We start from the raw sequence: 20,291 nt of genomic DNA on the forward strand, positions 1-20,291 counted from the left end.
ATTATCGTGGATAGAATACGAAAAATATGTACCAATTCAAGATTATATCACCCAACAAGACCCAGAACTGGGACAACGTTTTTCCCAGTATTTTGTTGCCACGATTCCGAATCTGTCCGGAAAAATGATCCATCACCCAGTAGCAATTTCTAAAACTCTCCTTATATCCCAATGGCAATTTCCCGCACTAACCCGCACTATCAGAATGCTTACAACCCCCCCTAATAACCCCCTAAAAACCTCCAATGAAAATGCCGTTAGCCCCCCGCTAATAGCCCGAAGACATAGCTGAGCCCCCTTGCAACCTTATGGCAATGCTTGCAACCCACCGAATAACATAATGGCAACGTTATAAACCCTGCTAACTACTGGGGTTATTAGGGGGTTATTAGGGGGAGGGTCTTATTGGGGGGGGGGGAGTTATTAGGAGGTTAATGGGGGGTTGTAAGCAATGCCATTGGGGGATATTAGGAGGGTTATTAGGGGGAGGTTTATTACCATCGCCATTCGGTGATTAGGAGGGTTGATAGCATTGCCATTGTTTTTGTTGGTTGAGTTTTTCTCCTTTCTTGTGACTAAAATTGTAAACTGCCAAGTAATATATATTTAATTGATTTTTATATGCGTTACTATAATTAATTCAGTTACCAATTAAAAACAATAAAAAAAATTAGGACGGATTTATTGTTCATACTTCTTACAATAATGATATTCTTCATAGAAGTGCTCGAAACATAATGATTTTTTGCACCAACCGCAACGTATAATAGCCACATTTTTGCATCCTTCTATGTCACAATGTGTATTGCAGGAATCTCCAAAACTGTAAGCAACAGGATTGTCAAAATTTTCTGGTTTTTTAGTGAGGTAACCACTCTTGAACCAGGAATATTTAAAAAGATTAGTATATCTTGGTGAAGATAATTGATTGTGGACTAACGACTGAAGTTTAATGATGTTGTTTCTTTTATGTAAATCCAAATCATAATTCATCAAAATTACGGTATCTGAAAATTGGCGGACAAAGTTCTTCCATATGCGAAATCCAAAAACATCAAGTGGCTGAATTTTTCCCGTTGTGCCAGTCGGTATTTTTTTAAAATTTATAATTTTATCACGTGGAGTTACAGTTTTTATGGCACTGTCACAATGACCGCTCCAGGAGTCAAGCAACAGCATCGTATTGGAACCTACATTAGGGAAATATACTTTTTGCAGCCATATTTTAAAGAGATCTAAAATCAAAAATCTTATTTGTAAAATCATTTATAATGACATTAATTGTAACTAGATGGGATTATGTATACCTGTAGTCAACTTTCCAGATTTAGATGCTTCTACGTAAACATTTTCGGGTCTAAATAAAGTGGTTTCAACAATGGGTCCAAACTCACCGCTATATTCCTTCAAAACTAAAAAGAGTGGTGACAGTAATTCTCCTGCGGCTGATATGAGTGGCTGTATAGTATAACTGTGGGTTGTTGAAGAAACTGACTGTACTAAACACTGTACCTGCTTTTCTCCTTCAACCGCTAGCGTTCTTCCGGAGTGCATTTCCAGTTGGAATCCGCTCTGATCAGAATTAAACACATTATGAATTCCAATTATTCTTATGCCTGCTTTAACATCAGCAATAAAAGTATTTGCTTTAATCGTTAGTTCTGAATTACTTTCTAGTGTTTTCTTGGTTATAAACTTATTTATTTTCCGGGATACTATTCTATGAGCTTTCTTGAATTTACAAAGCCAGTTATCCGAAGCTTTGAATCTTACATCTTCTGATCCTATAATCTTTTGAGCTTGCAATGCCCATCGACGTATGTCACGATCATGAATGATGTAACCAGCGTCTACTGCTGCTTTAAAATTATCAAAAGTGTACTGACAAATTCTTGCAATTTTTTCTCTATAAGTACCACCTTTGTTAACTGTATGAGCCCAACGTTTCAACTGACTCACAGATGAAACTTTCTTAAATTTTTGACGTACACTTTCAACACTTAAATTTTTTTTTTGCCACTTCTCCAGTATTCTACGGCTCTTTGCTTATATTCAAAACTGACATCTTCATTGTCTTTGGTACAATGGTCGGTGGGTGCTTCGAAATCGTCAGGAAAATGGTGTTGAACTTCATCTTCTACTATTTTTGCAGCATGATCTTTGTAATCTTCTTAAAAATCTAATGTATCTTCAACGATCATATCTACTTCATTGAAATCATTCACGGAATCTATTAAAATGCTTTTAATTCTTTCCGACAATTGAATCTCTTTATAATTTGTCTCACTTTCAGGTATTTGTAGAGTTTGAAAGTAAGCTAATAATAAATTTAAAACGTTCAGAGCGTTAATTTTCATTTTTTAATCTGAAATAAAAAAAAATATATATATATATCTTATATATCTTTTATTATATTAAACAGAAGGCGCGAAATTCTCCGTGCGTCCGTCCATCCATCCGTCCCCTTTTTTTCCTTATTTTTCCTCTGTATAGGTCTCTCCTGATATCGCTGGGGAATAAGAAATAAACTGAATAACAAATAAACAAATTAGGATAAAAACAAATAAATAAACAAATTGATAAGTAAACAATAATGATAAACAAACTTATAGAAAACATTCATGAAAAAAATTAATTAATAAATTAAAAAGTAAACATATTAATTAATAAACAATAATAATAAACAAATCAATAAGTAAACAATAATTATAAACATCATTAATTAATAAATCCTCATAATCAGTGTAATTTCAATTTTTTGAATAACAAATATTAAAAAGCCGTAAAATTATTTGCATATACTACTGTGGGCAAAAAGTAAGGTGAATTTGTTTGTAAAATGAAAAATCTTTATTTATTCTTCTACATCAATGTCATCCCCTTCGAAGTAATCCCCTCCCGATAAAATACACTTATGCCAACGTTTTTTCCAATCCTCGAAACATGCCAAATAGTCCCTTTCCGGTATAGCCATCAGCGCCTTCTTCGATTCAGCTCTTATCTCCTCAATCGACTCGAAACGCGTTCCCCGGAGTGGTCTCTTGAGTTTTGGGAATAGCCAGAAGTCACACGAAGCCAAATCAGGCGAATACGGTGGTTGCGGAACGATATGCGTCGAATTTTTGGCGAAATGGTCACGAAGAACGAGTGAACGAATTGAGCGTTTTCGGTACCAAACGAGATTTGACTTTTCGTAGGCCCAAATGGTCTTTCAAAATTGTTTTCACAGATCCTTCTGATACTCCGATCATATCAGTAAGGTCTCTAACAGTCAACCGACGATTTTCGAGCACTAATTCCTTCACTTTATTGACGTGTTGGTCATCTGTTGACGTCGATGGTCGTCCGGAGCGCTCCAAGTCATCAACACGTTCTCGACCCTCTTTGAAGTCTTTGTACCACTTATAAACATTTTTCTGCGATATGGTAGAATCACCAAAGGCCTTCCGCAACATCCTCAACGTTTCCGCAGCCGAAATTTCATTCCGCAAACAAAATTTGATGGCACTTCTTTGCTCAATTAAATCAGACATTGTAAAAATCGAAACATGCACTCTTGGTCGTTTGGTAAACACAAGCGTAAATATATTACTGATGATGACATTGACATGAAATTTGTCCCAGATGTCATTCGCAGTCCTACCAACTCAAGAAAAAAAGAACTAGCCCGAAATGTTAAGCCCGCGAAGTTTAAATTGAAAATTCACCTTACTTTTTGCCCACAGTAGTAAAAAATAATTTTATAGTTATACTTACGTAGCAGGTACTACGAAATACGAATTAACGAATAGTATGTTATTATTATTTGTACTTATAATCTTATATTCTTATTATTATTTATTATGCTGTTAGTTCAATAGTCGATACAATACGTCCAACAACAAGAAAGTTGTGTTGGCTACTGATGAAGAATTACTTACTCATATTTATCAATCATGAAAATAACAGACAATCGTCAGAGACGCTGATAGTAGGACGTAAATAAAATTCTGATAATACTATCATTCATATACCAAAATTTTTGCGCATCCGAGAAACTATACTTATCTTCTAGGTATACTTATAATATTATATTATTCTTGACTTGTTTTTTTATATAATAAAAGTTATTTATTTTTTGATAGAATTAATAAACGATAGAACGTAAAAAATTTAAAAGAGAGCAACAAAATAGCTATGGAATCATAGCTTATTTGATTTAGAAGAGATTGCAACGATATGTCAGAAACTTTTTTTAGGATGGTTTTTCAACATTGAGGGTGGTTTTCAAAATAAGTTTGAACAGGTAAATTTTTTATTCTTATTCTATCCACGGTAATATTTTTTCCAATTTTTTTAAGCTCATTATGAACTTTTTTTCAAAAATAGGAATGGAGAAGGTAAAAATTTCGATGACATAAATTAGGGGTTTCAACCCTCGTGGTCGAAACTGCACGAGATAAATGTGTTTGTACATTATAAGTGATGAGCAACGTATTTAACAGTAAATTATCAACAGGACCTGTAATGTATTGGAAACAATTTTTTGGGGGTGGTTTTTCAACATTAGGGGTGGTTTTAAAAATGAGAAGTAAATTTTTTTTTCGTATTCTATCCATGGTAATATTTTTTCTAATTTTTTTAAGCTCATTATGAACTTTTCTTCAAAAATAGGTACTAAGAAGGTAAAAATTTCGATGACAGAAATTAGGGGTTGCAACCCTTGTGGTCGAAACTGCACGAGATAGTTGTGTTTGTACAGTATAAATGATGCTTAACGTATTTTACACTAAATTATCAACACCACCTGTAATGTATTGAAAACAATTTTTTAGGGGTAGTTTTTCAACTTTAAGGGGGTAGTTTGAAAAAAAGCTTGACTAGATTAACTTTATTTTTGTATTTTATGTAGGGTAATATTTTTTCCAATTTTTTTCGGGTTATTTTAATTTTTTTCATAAAAATAGCCATAAAATAGATAGTATTTTAAATAAAAAAAATAAGGGTTACATCCCTTGTGGTCGGAATTGCATGTGCTAGTTTGCTTTTCACATGAGAAGTGATATGAAATTTGTTTGGTCGTAAAATATCAATTAGATGCTGAGATACATTGGAAAATCTATTTTTGGGGGTGAACTTTAAGGGTTGTTTTCACCCCCTCAAAGTGTTTTTCCGCCGATAAAAAAAATACGTATGTCTTATTTTTTGATGAACTATAACATATCAAAAGATTATTGAAATCGGTGTGGTCGGGTTAGGGGGGTTTCCTTGTAAGTATATCGGTTGCAGAAACATGGTAATATATAACATAACAAGTTTAGATCAGAAGAACAAATACTAATCAAAACGTAATGTCACTGATAATAGGAATCGTCAGAAGAATGCATTTATAATTTATTGATAATACGGATCGTCAGAAGAATGCATTTATAATTTACTGAAATTAGTTTACTAAACGGTAGTAGAAAACAACCTCAAGGTCATCTTGTGGTCTACAAAACAAATACGTGCGTTTGATAATGGCATGTCAATATCTATTTTCATACATCAGATTCATTTTTCTCATTGGAAAAGTATGTAATAACATTTAAATCAGGGTAAATTTTTTAAATTAATATTTATTCTAATCAGAAGACAAATTTTGATTCATTATAATCAGGCAAGAGGCCCGGCAAGAATGAAAGTTATCTAAAATGTTAAATTATTGGTGACTAGTACTTAACGTATATGTTACAAATAACATTATATCATTCATTTTAATTCTATCACTTCTTCCAAAACTCTAAGTATTCCAATGTGTAATTTTAGAATTGTAATAATAAATATATTTAAAAATAAATACATTACTTGTTCTATGACATTAAATATGAAAGCTATTTTCAACTACATTTTTCAGCATCCGTTCTATTTTCAAAGTAATTTATAAGACTCATTGATTTGCTAGATGCGTACTTACTTAATTTATTTAAGCCATGTGTATTAAACAAATTAGCCTTTGTGCCATTATAAAATAGACTTCATTTCTTTCAAAAATTGAGAAACAATTCGTAAAAAAAAGTAAAACTCAATTAAGATACATAAAAAAATGTGTATTTCAATACATAAATAATTTAAATAGAGATTTGATAAGAATTTATAGTAACATGTAATAAGGTAACCGTCTAAGCAATAGTTTACTTTATAAAATTTTGTATTGTGTGACAAAATTCTCTCGGTGTCACCAATTCTTTTGCGGGATCAGTAAGGCACTTACGCTCACGGTAATTGAGGAAGAAAAGAGAGGGAAAGTCAATAAATAAATTATACAAAGACAGAAATCAAATTAAACTTACAACCTATTAGTATTAATAATTATTCACTCTAAACATACGCGCGCATAATATAATCTAAATTTATTGACCAACCATTGAAGAAATAGAACAAAAGAAACGACTTAGCATCATCGCGAATAAATGTATTGCGGTCTTTGCTACCTAAAATATTATTAATCACACACTTATCCTATTTACAAACTTACTTAAGAATTACGCAGAAACCTGTACCGGATGAATTGCCCGACACGTGAGCGCCATGACAATTCGCCGGTTGCAACTACCACTAATACAAATGAAACTAAGCTCGAACCTCTAGATAGCCGGCACGTGAATGCCTGACTATCTTATTCAATGTGCACCGGTCGTCGCATTACCGGAGAGAGAGTGTAGAGATAAAGAGAGATTCAGAAAAGAACAAAGAACATTGACCTTGTTGCGTTGCTGCCTACTCGGTCGAGAGCTGCAATCGGTGAGGTTGCAATCGCGGAAGAGCTGCTGTAGATGGCGGGGTCGCTTTCCAAGGAGAGCTGCAACCGCGGCGAGATCGTTGTCCTGGGGAACAGTAGAAGCTGTGGAGGCTGCTGTTCCGGAAGGCTGTGATGGCTGACAAGGCTGCTGCCCTCGAGTTGTCTATCGGGAACGACGATAAGCTGGTCACTGCTGCTCTGCCAATCAAGGGTGTTGACTTCTAGTTCACTCTTTTCTGGCTCTTTTCCTTTCTCACTGCCCGGAACTGGAATGGACTCGCGCACGCATTTTTTTTCGTGCTGACCGCCTAGCGGCCGCTCAGCGGCGCTCGCTCCCATCCCTTCCTGACCTATTTGTTAGGCGGCACGCGACGCGCCGCTTATCGATCACGCGTCGCGCGCCTGCCTAACCCTGCATAGGCCTAATGCTCACTCTCTCTCTCTCTTTCTTTCTCACTCTCTCCGCGCTCCTCAACTTTTTCTTACGCTCAGCTCCGGTGGCCCGTCCTTGGTGCTGAAACAAAAAGGCCGAGTGTTAGGCGCATACTTTAATGCGCCCAACGTTGGTTACCACGCCTTGCCGAGTGGAGAAGGAGGGAGAAACGCAGACAAGAAGCCGGCGCACGGCCTGCTCTCGTTACACCCCCTTCCATGGCCAAAGTTCGCACTCGCGAACGGCCTGACTCTCTCTCTCTCTGTCGACCGGTAATGGCAACCAACGATAAACGCTAAACTATAAAATAATTTCCTTAAACTTAGCTTAAATTTTAATTAATCTAAGTTGGTAACAACCAGATCAACTAAGGGCAAAGTCTAACAAACCCAGTAGGTTAATCAGATTGATATACCTAACCTTTCGTCGTAGCGAACCGATTCATCCGCTGTGTCAAGATCGGGACTAACTCAGTATTCAATCAAACCAAGAATCTTACCATTTACTGCCGCTCCAACGACTCCAAATACCGGAGCCTGAGCGCTCGAAGCTCCTCCGCTGAAGAAAACGAGACACTTGCCCCGGAAAGTCTTTGGCCGGCATCCTCAGCCGCCTCGGACCCAATCACCTCTGCGCTCCGACCGTTTGGCTCACTCGCGCCTGCTCCGTCCGCGGCGCGACTTCTACCCCCGTAGTCTCAATCGGACCAGCTTCAGCCCCGGCTCCCTCTGCAGCAAGCGCCTTTGATCTACGCACGAGCTTTGCGCGAAAGCGCTTGCCACATCGGTGCCTGGTCTTTTTCGCTTTGGGCTCCCCGACGAAGGATTCAGGGCTGACTACCTCGAGCACCGGCCTAGGAACCTCAGGCTCCGGCTCCACAGTCTCTGCCTGCGTTGCCAGGAGCTCTACTGGTTCACCAAGGCGAACCCGAACCCTTACCTCTTCCACAGATCGTTCGCGCGCTTGGTCTGCCATGAAGGCATCGCGGCAACGCGGGCAGTCTTGTACGCGGACTTCGAGTCACCCACAGTTCCTACAGACCGGATGCGAGAGAGGCGAGTTTCTGCAGGCCGACCTGGGATATGACCCCGTTCTGCAATTGAAGCAGCGGAACAAGGGCACGTCCAGTTCCTCATTCCAAAGGACCGGAGCAAGGTTTTGCAGGAAGCTACCTCTTACCAGCCGAAACCCGGTTTCGTCAACCCAACACGGTGACGTGGAGTACGAGGCTGAGCTCGCTGCCTGAGGAGTCGGGGTAGGTTGTACCGGCCTAAAGGTTGGTCGCTCCGGCACAACCGGCTCCACTCTTCGTGGGGTCGGCGGTACCACAACTTCCATCCTCATACCTGCCTTTCCCGTCTTCTCGGCAACTGTACTCGCACTAATTCTCGAGGCCCTCCCCTTGTCGGTAACGAATCCGGTGGCTGGAGGGCGCTTGTTGCCTCAACAACGGCTCCCTCCGCCATTCTGGGTAGTGTTGGTGACTGACTAGAGGATGGCTTCTCAAAATTACACGCGGATAAGTTAAAACGCATTGAGCGCTTCCTCTTACCCGCGTTCTGACGAGCCTCAGCCTCCTTCCTCCTCTCGTCCTCCGGATACCCCGCTAGGAGAAATTGCGCGAGCCCACCACTGCGGATGAATTAGTACGTCTAGTCTCTGTTACGCGAGTAGCTTGAAAGGGAGAGTAGGGTGAACGTGTGGCTGTGGAGTCACTCGTGGCAGCTCCTGAACCGGCATCGCCTCATCCTCGGAGTCGTTCGAGCTCAGCACCACCTCCAATAACCGTTGGTGGCGCCTCGCATCGTGGGACTCCAGCTCCCCCTTCCTATAGAAGCCCTCGCGATACGGCTCCGATTTGCCTCCCTACCCGCGAGATATCCTCCTGCGGCAGCTCGAGAGCCCGGCGATCTCTGGCCTTGGCTACTCGTGTCCGCCTGCGGGAAGACAATTCCCCCCTCGCGGCGATAAATCTCGACTTCTCCGACGCTTCTCTTATGCAAAGCGTCATGAGCCGAAACGCTGCGCTACGACGTACTGCCTCATCCCATGTATGCGTGGGCGCAGCCAGACGAATTATCGAATCCGCACGTCGATTTCCCGTTAGCAGACGGACCCCTCGCTGATCGCTCACGAACGGCGTCGGAGGTGAAGGTAAAGACGGCGGCAAAGGGAACCCCTTTGCCTATCCGTCCTTGCCCCCGCCAACCGACGCCTGTGCAACTGTAAAACACAGTAGGCAAGCTCGGCGTCAAAGGAGGCCGCCTGCCCTAAGCCCGAAAGCAGGGCGGCAGACTCCGACGCCCGATATACCTCCATAGCCTCAGCAGCTCCTGTCAAGTCCACCGATACGGTCACGACGTCTGTAGGTGTTTGGGCCTCGGCGACTTGAGTGATGCGGCCCGACTCCTCGGTTTCAGCCATCATCACTTAACGTCGATGAACTTCCTGTGCCTTAAAAAAAAAACAATTTAGTTATTACACCTATCTTATTTCGCAAACTATTTATTTACCTTACGCGGTGATATATATCGCTTAATTTCCGAGACGTGCACCCTAGCCGTACGATACTTACTATTTGTCACTAACTCGTAGATCTCGGGCGAAATTACTGAAATGATTTCATGCGGTCCGTCGAATTTCGGATCGAGTTTCGCGTTTTTACCATCCACTGCGCTCGAAAGCGTATGCACTTTGCGCAAAACCAAATCACCTACCTGAATAAGTACCTGACGCCTACCCTTATCGTAGTGTTTCTTTTGCTTATCTTGAGCTTCATCAATATGCCTAGCTACCAAGTCGCGTAACGCATTTAAACGTGATAGCCTATCTTCCCACGCCTTCGTATCTATCTTAACAATAGATGCTTTTACCTCGTTCTCGCGCCTTAAACTCTTTACCGAACGCGGATCCCTACCAAAGTTTAGAAACGCCGGCGATACCTTTGTAGACGCTTGAGTCGCCGTATTGATAGCATAACGAAGTTCAAGCAAGTACCTATCGCAGCTCCTGTGATCGGCATCTACAAACATCGCTATCATAGTTTTTAGCGTTCGATTTACACGCTCGACTGGGTCGCTTTGCTGATGATACGCAGTATAAAATAAGTGTTCGATACCGTATTCTCGCAACCTATCTTGAAACACATTGCTCCTATATGTCTTCGCATTATCACTAACGATATATTCCGGAATTTCCCACCTAAACAGGATTAACTCCTCAAGCGCGGCAACAAGAACAGGACCGTCCGCCGAACGTAGCGATTTTAACTCGACCCACTTAATAAATAAGTCTTGAAAAGCCACCAGGTATTTAAGCCTATTTTTGCTACGGGGCAGCTCTACCACGTCAGTCGCTACCACGGCCATGGCCTTTCTACTACGCGATTACCCATTAGGCCTTGAGGCACCTGCTGGACTGCCTTGTACTTCTGACATTGAGAGCACTCATCTACGAACGTCCTCACATCATACCATACTCCTGGCCAGTAATACTCACGAGCAATTCGATCGTAAGTCTTTTCACGGCCGAAATGTCCGGAGAACGGTTCGCAATGAGCATCTCTCAACACCCTTTCCCGGTACTCCAGCAGCATCACCATGCGCCAGCATTCCTCGCGATTGGTTGTCGGATCGAGCAATTGATCGCGCATGAACTGATACAGGATGTTATTCTCTACTCTCCAATTCTCGAATTTCTTTGGTCATTGAAGAACGTCTTCACGCGTTATAGATACCAAGTATCCTGTATCTTATCAAATGCGCATACCTCGAGCTCGTCCTCAAATTCTCGCGATAGTGCATCCGGCACGTGGTGCAGCGCTCCCTTTCTATGTACTATTTCGCAATCTAACTGCTGAAATTCTAATACCCATCTCTCCAAACGACTTGTGAGCTCGCGTTTATTACTATGATCAGTAACGATGACAAAGTGTGAACCTTGTATATACGATCTAAACTTTTCAACCGCGAATAATACTGCCAGAAACTCGATTTCACTAACCGTATAATTTTGCTCGTGCGCGTTTAGCATTCGACTGGCGTAACATATAGGATGTTCGCCATCGTCGAATACCTGTACCAAATACGCATCAACCGCGAAAGAAGAGCCGTCGCAGTGCAAGTAAAAGGGACGCGCAAAGTCAGGGTGCGCCAGTACTAGCGTCTCTGTTAATGCGCGCTTTAACCTCTCAAATGCAACTTGCTGTTCTTTCTATTCCCATGGCTGGTCCTTTCGGATGAGTTTGGTCAACGGAACCTTTATCTCACTCTCGTGTTCGATAAAACGCGCATACCATCCTACCATACCTAGAAATCGGCGTAATTGAGCTACGTTATTCGGCGCAGAATAATCTACTATCGGCTTCACCTTGTCATCGTCCGGACGCAGACCCTCACTATCTAATCTGTACCCTAAGTAAGTTACCTCGGTATAGAAGAAATCGGACTTCTCTAAGTTAATTTCTAAGCCAACGCTTACTAAACGCTTCAAAACTTTCTCTAGCCAAATCACGTGGCTATCAAAATCTGCGCTAACTACTAGCAGATCATCAAGATACCAGAAAACGTGCGGCTCATGCTTTGGACCGAAGAGTGCGTCCATAAGACGCGTGAAAGTAGCCGGCGCATTTACCAAACCGAATGGAATTCGCTCAAACTCCCATAAACCAAGACCTGGGACCGCGAACGCCATATATTATTTGCTATTCTCTGAAAGCGGAATTTGCCAAAATGCTGCTCGCAGATCTATTTTTGACAGGTAAACTGCTCCGCGTAATCTGTCCAAAATAGCATCAATGCTAGGCATTGGATACGCGTCCACTTACGTAACCTTATTTACCGGCCTAAAATCAAGGCAGAACCTATAGCCACCGTCCTTTTTACGTACTATTACCGGCGAGCTACTCCACTGACTATTCGATTCCAAGGAGAGCTGCAACCGCGGCGAGATCGTTGTCCTGGGGAACAGTAGAAGCTGTGGAGGCTGCTGTTCCGGAAGGCTGTGATGGCTGACAAGGCTGCTGCCCTCGAGTTGTCTATCGGGAACGACGATAAGCTGGTCACTGCTGCTCTGCCAATCAAGGGTGTTGACTTCTAGTTCACTCTTTTCTGGCTCTTTTCCTTTCTTACTGCCCGGAACTAGAATGGACTCGAGCACGCATTTTTTTCGCGCTAACCGCCTAGCGGCTGCTCAGCGGCGCTCGTTCCCATCCCTTCCTGACCTATTTGTTAGGCGGCACGCGACGCGCCGCTTATCGATCACGCGTCGCGCGCCCGCCTAACTCTGCATGGGCCTAATGCTCACTCTCTCTCTCTCTTTCTTTCTCACTCTCTCCGCGCTCCTCAACTTTTTCTTGCGCTCAGCTCCGGTGGCCCGTCCTTGGCGCTAAAACAAAAAGGCCGAGTGTTAGGCGCATACTTTAATGCGCCCAACTTTGGCCACCACGCCTTGCCGAGTGGAGAAGTCTCGTTACAATTGTATAATGGTATTTAAATAAGATTGATAAAAAAAATAGTGTATTTAAAAGAGTTGTAATAGTAATATAGAATTTGTGACGGTGTAGACTGATCATAGCCTACACCGTGTATGCCTGTATTCTCTCTCTCGGGCGAAGGCACACGGCCGGCATCAAACGCACGTTATTATCACGTGCCTGATGCCTGCCCTTTTTATTTTCAGCAACGCACGAGTGCGGAGGACGAGGCCAGGGACGCGACGACGCGATCGAATATTGAGAGTGCGAGAGAGAGAGAGAGAAGCTATAGTCTAGTGGTTGGGCTTGGCGCGCGGCACTTGTCGCGACCGGCATTGCCGCGTGCCGTCGATTAGGAGGCGAGTGGTGGGGGAAGGCGTGAGTAGCCGGCTCTCATGCACTCGCGACAGTGACGTGCACGCACGCGAGAGTAATCGGCCGCATTAGTTGGAGACCATCACTGCGAAGCCTGCCCCTTTTGTTTGGCAAGTAGTCGGCAGTTCTCGCCAGATTGGCCGGACGGATTCTCTCTGCCAGCGACGAAGCAGTCAGGAGGTTTTCCTGCAAGAAGCCACCATCAGGACGGTATCCGACAGGTTCTTCTGCCAAATCACCGGCTGTACAGCAGCCAAGGGTCTTCCAGCCAAGCCACCGGTGGGGCACCTTCTGGACTGCCACCGACAGCGACGTCCGCCGATATCGGTCAGGTCATCTATTCCTCTCTCTCTTTATATCTCTCCTTTTCCTCGGCGATTTTCACGGTTCGCGTTGCTACGCCAGGCTTCCCCGAGCCGGCGTAATTTTCGGCAGTGTTTAGTATAAGTTGTTTTTGAGCCGGTTAACGAGGTGACATGGCGCTAACGTGCGGGTCATCTCGTTTAGAATAAGTTTGCGTGTTATTAGTAATAAGTGGTTTGTACTCTCGTCGGCACTCGAGGTAGTGCGTTTATAATAAACGGTTTATCAACGAAATTGAGTGTGTGTGAAGTTATTTTGCCCGCTGTTCTCCTTTCTGCTTTGTTTGGAGCGATACACCGCCTCCCTTACCTTCCCCCTTTATAAATAATTGGTAATAATGGTGAATTTATCGGCATTGCACGCTGACGCTATTACAAATTTTACAAAAGCATTCATGCAACTTTTTACTTTGTTAAAAGTGTTTTTTTAGATTTATATGACGTTATAAATTGTAACGGTAAACGTCTTGTTTGCGCTATCGTCTCATTCAGGCGGCTGCCTACGAGGGCAGCACCTACCGGCCGGGGAAAATGGAAAACGGGAACTCGGTACGATACGGCACGGAACGCGCGAGAAGGTGAACGAACCAGTAAAGGATTAACCATCCGAGCGTAAGCAGCGAAGAGCCAGATCAATTTGGACGCCAATCCTTGGATACGAACAATCAAGTGTGTTATAGCGAGCGAATAATCCCCGTAATAGTCGTCGTGTGGAGTGGATCGAGACAGCGCCTTCGAGGGCCAACTATGAAGTCGTGGAACCCTCCACCCTCTAATATAAACATTTCATAGAGAGAAGGCGACCTGAGATACCGGAAGCGGCAACAACCTGTTCCTGATAGTGCGACCATACGTTTAAGGTAAGCTGACCAGCTTCGCGTTGCGATTGTTATCCAACCACCGCGCTTGATAGCTCTTTTCTTGTATCGGTGATTCTGCGAAAATCGGTAGCGTGCTTGCAAACGAACGTTGCAAATAAAGAATTGTAAATGAACTAGCGATGCATGATATTGACGCGCGCACCGTATAAACATAAACACGCGGGCCAAGCGTATTGTAGAGTAATAGAAAATAAATTAGTCCATGTTTAATTGAAACGAAAATTTACTGTTATCATTAGTAGTAAGTTGGTGGACTGATTCCTGTTCCCTCCTGCTCTCCGGTTAGAAAACGTGAATATTTCGATTTCGCCGCGCGCCTACGATTGCGCGTCGAGCGAAACAATGAAATAAAACGTATTTCCATTCCGTTACAAAATATATAATATAACTAGATCATAGTTTTTAACAGCTGCCACTTTTCATTCTTTTTAGCTCATCTTCGTTTCTTTTGCAATCCATTAGTAACTTTCTTTAAAAATTTCATTTTCATCATGAAATTAATATTTGTTATATACGATACATCGAAAACAATCACACGTCACTAGGTACATTGAACTGACTGCGTGCTCTGCTTACCGAAGCTCAAGCCACACTTAAAATGTTTGTATACATGCGGACACATGAAATGAGCTGCGATCAGCACTTACACCAGTTCAAAAATAAATATATTTGTGTCGGATATAAATGAATTTATTTATAAGCAATGCCTACAAATAAAAAAATTTTATTCTACGTTACAGAAATTTTGTATTTTTATTTGTTCGCTCTTATCTCAATCCCACATGATATTGGTTTTGGAATCTTTTCATATATATTTCCTTATACTACGAAGTAAAGTTGGCAGGTATTTCAACTATTTATCTGCAATAGTTTACGTGTGCAAATAAAAAAACTAATTTTTCTATGGAGTCGACAATAGAGTAATCACATTTTTAATCTCTCTAACTTTTTACCTAAATGTCGCACATTAAAAAATAAAGCAGATTTAGTTAAAGTTTCGAAAAGAGTGACGAAAAAAAAATTACATTCGGTTATCGAAAAAGTTATTTTTTTAATTCGACTAAAACCGACTTTTTTTTAAATATTGAAAAATGCAGTTTCCTTTACATTTAAACTGATTTTTTCACTCTAAGACTAGGCACACTTAAGAAAACTATTTCTTTGCAATAAACAAGCCTAGACTATAGTAAAATAATTTTATCAGATTTTTTGAAAACGACTTATTTTTATAACGGTCTTAAGAAAAAAATATTATGTGGCACATCTTTTTAAAATTAACCAAAAATTAGAATATTCCATTTTTTCCCGTAGGTTATTAACACGTGACAATAACATGGATAGAGTAATTTTATTTAATCTTATTCCCTTCTAGAAAATATTTTTTAATATTGTGAAACACTTCCTCGATATGCTCAAATATAGCGGTTTCCCGGAAGTTAAAAGTTTCGTGGATTTCCTCATATATATATATATATATTAAAGGAGAGAGTGAGAGAGGGAGAGAGAGAGAGAGAGAGAGAAAGAGAAAGTAAAAGAGAATGAAAAAAATACTTACAGTATTGCGATGGAGGTGTCAGTGGTATCTTGATAGTTCTCACCTTCAAAATATCAATTTGCGCAGGTGGTGTTTGCGGCAATTCCGGGTCTGTCCTTGCTGGAGATTTTACTGTAGCATTAGGCGATGAAAATACGAATATCTGGTCCATGAGTTGATCCAATTCCTCACAGGAAAACTCGTCGTTGATGGCTGCTACGGCTGCAGCAAGTGCATCTTGCCACAGTTCGGCATCCGTCAAGAGAAGCTCCTCCAAATCACGATGACTGTTATTCTTCTCGCTCTCCATTTATTCTTTTTTTTTACATAACCCTATCATTGAACTTTCTCTGCTAACAAAATATTTATTGACCTAACGTCACGAATCAATTCACTTTTTATTTTTTTTGCAAACACTGATCGGGCATTAGTCATTGGATTAAAAATTGGAGGTGGGAGAACACGCAATTGCTCTGATTTTTCTCGCACGCATAAAACGATCATAATCAATGGGGGGGAGTATTTAAAATTTAGTGGTGGGAATAACTAGGGAAATAATAGCGACTAGTGTGTAGCAGAAACACGGAAGTGTATTAATACGCGATCGTGATTGAACTTGCGTTTTTTTTTTCACTTAACATGCAAGCCATTTAAGGGAGTTGTACAGGCACCGTAGTAAAGCTTGACTCCTAAGTGTCTCAAGTAGTACTCGATCTGGCAACGTCGCTTTTTCAAGCATGTGTCGCGTGTCCGTGTATACCATTTGTGCAGCTCGTGTAAACAAAATCGAAACCTAGTCAGAATATTCAGATATTAGTATGCCTAAAGAAAAAACAAAAAGATTGTATTGGAAAGGTAAACGCGTTTCTGAAAAAGTCTACAATGCTCGTTTGAATCAGCAAAAATCTGGGAGAAATGTCCGTTCAATATACGGAACGAAGAACAGTGAACTACATAACCTAGCATTTGATACAAAATCTCATTTGAATCTAAGATCGAACCGAAAGTTTATTGACCTCAAAGATGAAGGCTACAGAATCATAAATGTTGAAGAAACTGCTCGTCAACTAATTTGCAAAAAATGCTGCAATATATTGTCACTGCTGGACGCAAAAAGTTGCGTCGCTTCTGGTTTGGGAGCTACCTACTATGTTGAATGCCGAAAATGTTTTTTCACTAACGACGTCACCACAGACAAACAGCACAATATTGGAGCATCGCAGAGAAAAACCTTCAACTCTAATACGAAAGCTGTTCTCGGTAAGTAAGGATTGTATGTACTATACCTATTGTATACTAACTAAACACATATACTAACAGCATATAAATAATGCGATTTACTCTTGCTACACATACGCCTGCAGTATAAAGTCATTACATACGTTGTTTACAAAATATTGTTTGTTATCTATTCTCACTCGATTGTTTATCGCAGGTACTCTCAACGGAGGAGGGGGCCGTACTTCATTGAACAAACTTCTTGCTGTAATTGGTGTTTCCCCAATGAATCCAAATACATTCAAAACCCATGAAAAAGAAGTTGGAAAACTTGTAGATGAACTGGATGAAAAAAGTTGCCTAAATGCTGCTCAAGAAGAAAGAAGATTAACTATAGAAAATTCTGAAATGCTGAAAAAGTTATTGTAAGTTGTTTAAAAAACTGTTGGTGACTCCGTTAATGAATCAATCATGTACCTCATTTTATAATCTTTTTTTTTATGTGAGATCGAATTTACAATTTTTTTACGTATCGTAACTTCAATGTAAGAAAACTACGATTAACTTTTAATATTACGACAGTTTTTCTGATTGTACACGACTTTTTTGTTATTCATTTAATTTTTAAAGAGATATATTTTCTTCTCGTGATTTATAAAATTAAGCTACTTTCTAACGTACATAATAAAGTATATAAGAATAATCGATAATATAATTGATTGCAATTTTTTCAGCTTAATCATGAAATAACTGATCTATACACAATATATTTTGATTTTTACGTAATAAAGAAATTAGAATGAAATTTAAAAAATCTGTGACGTCTACATTATTTTTTCTCCGACATTTTCAAGCCTGAAAATTTGCAAGATGATTTTTTATTTCCTAGCTCATCGGTTCATGACAAAGAGAATAAAAATATTCCCGCGAATAATATTGTTCGAGTAGTAGGATGCTTCGATATGGGGTGGCCTACTAAAGGTTCAGGAAGAAGCTATGACAGTTTATCTGGCACAGCAGGCATAATAGGCTTTTTTTCAGAAAAAATAATATCACAAGTAATCTTGAACAGGAAATGCCGGTTATGTGATCTCGGACATGACAAAAATGATCATGCTTGCAAAAAGAATTTTGTAGGAAGCGCAAAGGCAATGGAGCCAAGAGCAGCTGCTATGCTAGTCGGTGAAAGTAATCAAATTTTGTCGAAGACTAAAATACAGCTTGGAATTTTCATAGGAGATTGTGATTCTTGTACCATCCAGTCAGCTCGTAATGCTGTAGATTATGAAATAGTCAAGCGAGATGATACCAACCACACTGCTAACACATTAACTTCGCAGTTATATAAAAATATTAAAAAATTTAAGGAATTGAATTCCAACAGCATCAAATATCTCAGTAAGTGCTTCAACTATGCCGTAGCGCAGAATAAAGGCGATATTAGCAAATTGGCTGACGCGATTAGGAATATCCCATACCATTCTTTCAATATGCATCGACAGTGCGGAGATTGGTGTTGCTATTCTGAAGATCCAGAAGCATATAAGCATTCAGCTATTGGAGAAGGGTTTCAAGATCCCTATTTATTTGATTATCTTTTAGATATTTTCGACGTGATGGCCAATAAGGCTAGTAGTTTCGCTGCAGGAGTATCAAGCAATACTAATGAGAGTTTTAATGCCATGGTCGCAAGTAAAGCTCCCAAAGCACACTTATATGGTACTTCGATATCATATAATACTCGAGTTGGCTTGGCTGTCTTGAAGAAAAATGAAGGTGAACAGTTTTTAATACAATTATTGCATAATTGTAATTCATCTCCAACGAAAAAACTGAGGAAATACTATGCAAATGTAGATACATATCATAAAAAAAGATATACTAAAGCTAATACTACTACTTTCAAGCGGCGACGTTTATTATTAAAACAGCAAAAGTCGGAACTTAGGCATAAAGTTGAGTTGACGGAGGGTACTACTTATAAATCCAAAGCTTTTTTGGTGGATAATATAACAGCGAGTATTAAAGTAGCTTCTATAAAGGAATCCTTAGAAGTCATTGTTGTATTATTCGATTTAGAGACGGGAAGTTTATCTGGTAACTGTGAAATATTACAAATTGCTACAAAACATGAAAAATATGATTTTAGTACTTACATTAAACCTACTAAAAAAATTTCTGATAAATCTAGCGAGGTACATGGTTTAATATTAATTGATGGTTGCATGAGAGCCCATGGAAAAAAGGTTGTTGCAGTCACTCTACCAGAGGCATTGATAGGGCTATATCAATTTTTATTTGCATTTAAAAAAAAGTGCGTTTTGACAGCTCATAACTGTGCTTTTGATTGCCCCAGATTGATAAAGGGTGTTGATAAAACTTTCTTAACCAAGTATTTTCAAAGTATTGTTTTCGGATTTTCAGATACATTACCTATCGTACGTGGTATGTCAAATATAAAAGGTGCTGGGCATAACAAACTACAAAATATTGCTGCACGTTTGAAGATAGAAGGTTATGCAGCTCATGATGCTTTAGATGATATAGCAATATTAAACGAAATTTTAACCAAGTTGAAAATTACTAACGATGAAATGAAAAATCATGCTATACAATGGTCTGCTGAGAAAGATAAAATTGCTTTGACTGATAAGTGTCAATCCAATATGAAATTGTACGACGAATTGAAAACCTGTACATCAGTACAAATGAGAAAAAAAATGATCGCATGTGATATTAGTGTAGATATGATTATTGATAATTATAAACAAGAAGGATATGACGGGTTATCACGTTTATTAGGCCGTGATGAAAACGGCAAGGTCCGTGTAACGAACAATAAGAATGTTATATACAAAATTATTAATTACTTGAAAAGCAAGTATTAATTATTGATAAGCTGCAAAAGTGATTTATTCAATAATGTTAATAATCAAATTATTATCGTCAAATTATTGAATAATTTAATTTAAAAAAATGTATAATTCAGCAAAATGTATAGTTCATGTGATACTATTGTTATTACAACTCAAATATTAGTAGATTTAAAAAATTATAAAGACTCTGTATGTACTCGTATGTGTACTTCTTGCATTTTATCTTAAAAAACAACACTTGTAAAGTGATATTATGAATAATAAAAATGTTTTCACATTTGTTTATTATATTATTACTGAATCTATTATTTAATTGGCATGAGTTAGTTAATTACTTCATCATTTCAAATATAAATGATCAAAGCCGGCAGTGTTTGCC

The 20,291-nt window shown here is 39.9% G+C and overlaps 1 protein-coding gene across 1 annotated transcript; it reads left to right on the top strand.

Annotated features, from left to right (window-relative positions):
* Positions 1–18,187: 18,187 nt before the first annotated feature.
* Positions 18,188–19,924, top strand: LOC131670209 (uncharacterized). The gene has a single exon (XM_058945620.1). The coding sequence runs from the start codon at positions 18,188–18,190 to the stop codon at positions 19,922–19,924; it is 1,737 nt and encodes a 578-aa protein (XP_058801603.1).
* Positions 19,925–20,291: the final 367 nt, after the last annotated feature.

This window comes from Phymastichus coffea, unplaced genomic scaffold (assembly GCF_024137745.1).
Source record: "Phymastichus coffea isolate CEN01 unplaced genomic scaffold, Cenicafe_Pcof_1.1 PCOF00008, whole genome shotgun sequence".
Classification (NCBI taxonomy): Eukaryota; Metazoa; Arthropoda; class Insecta; order Hymenoptera; family Eulophidae; genus Phymastichus; species Phymastichus coffea.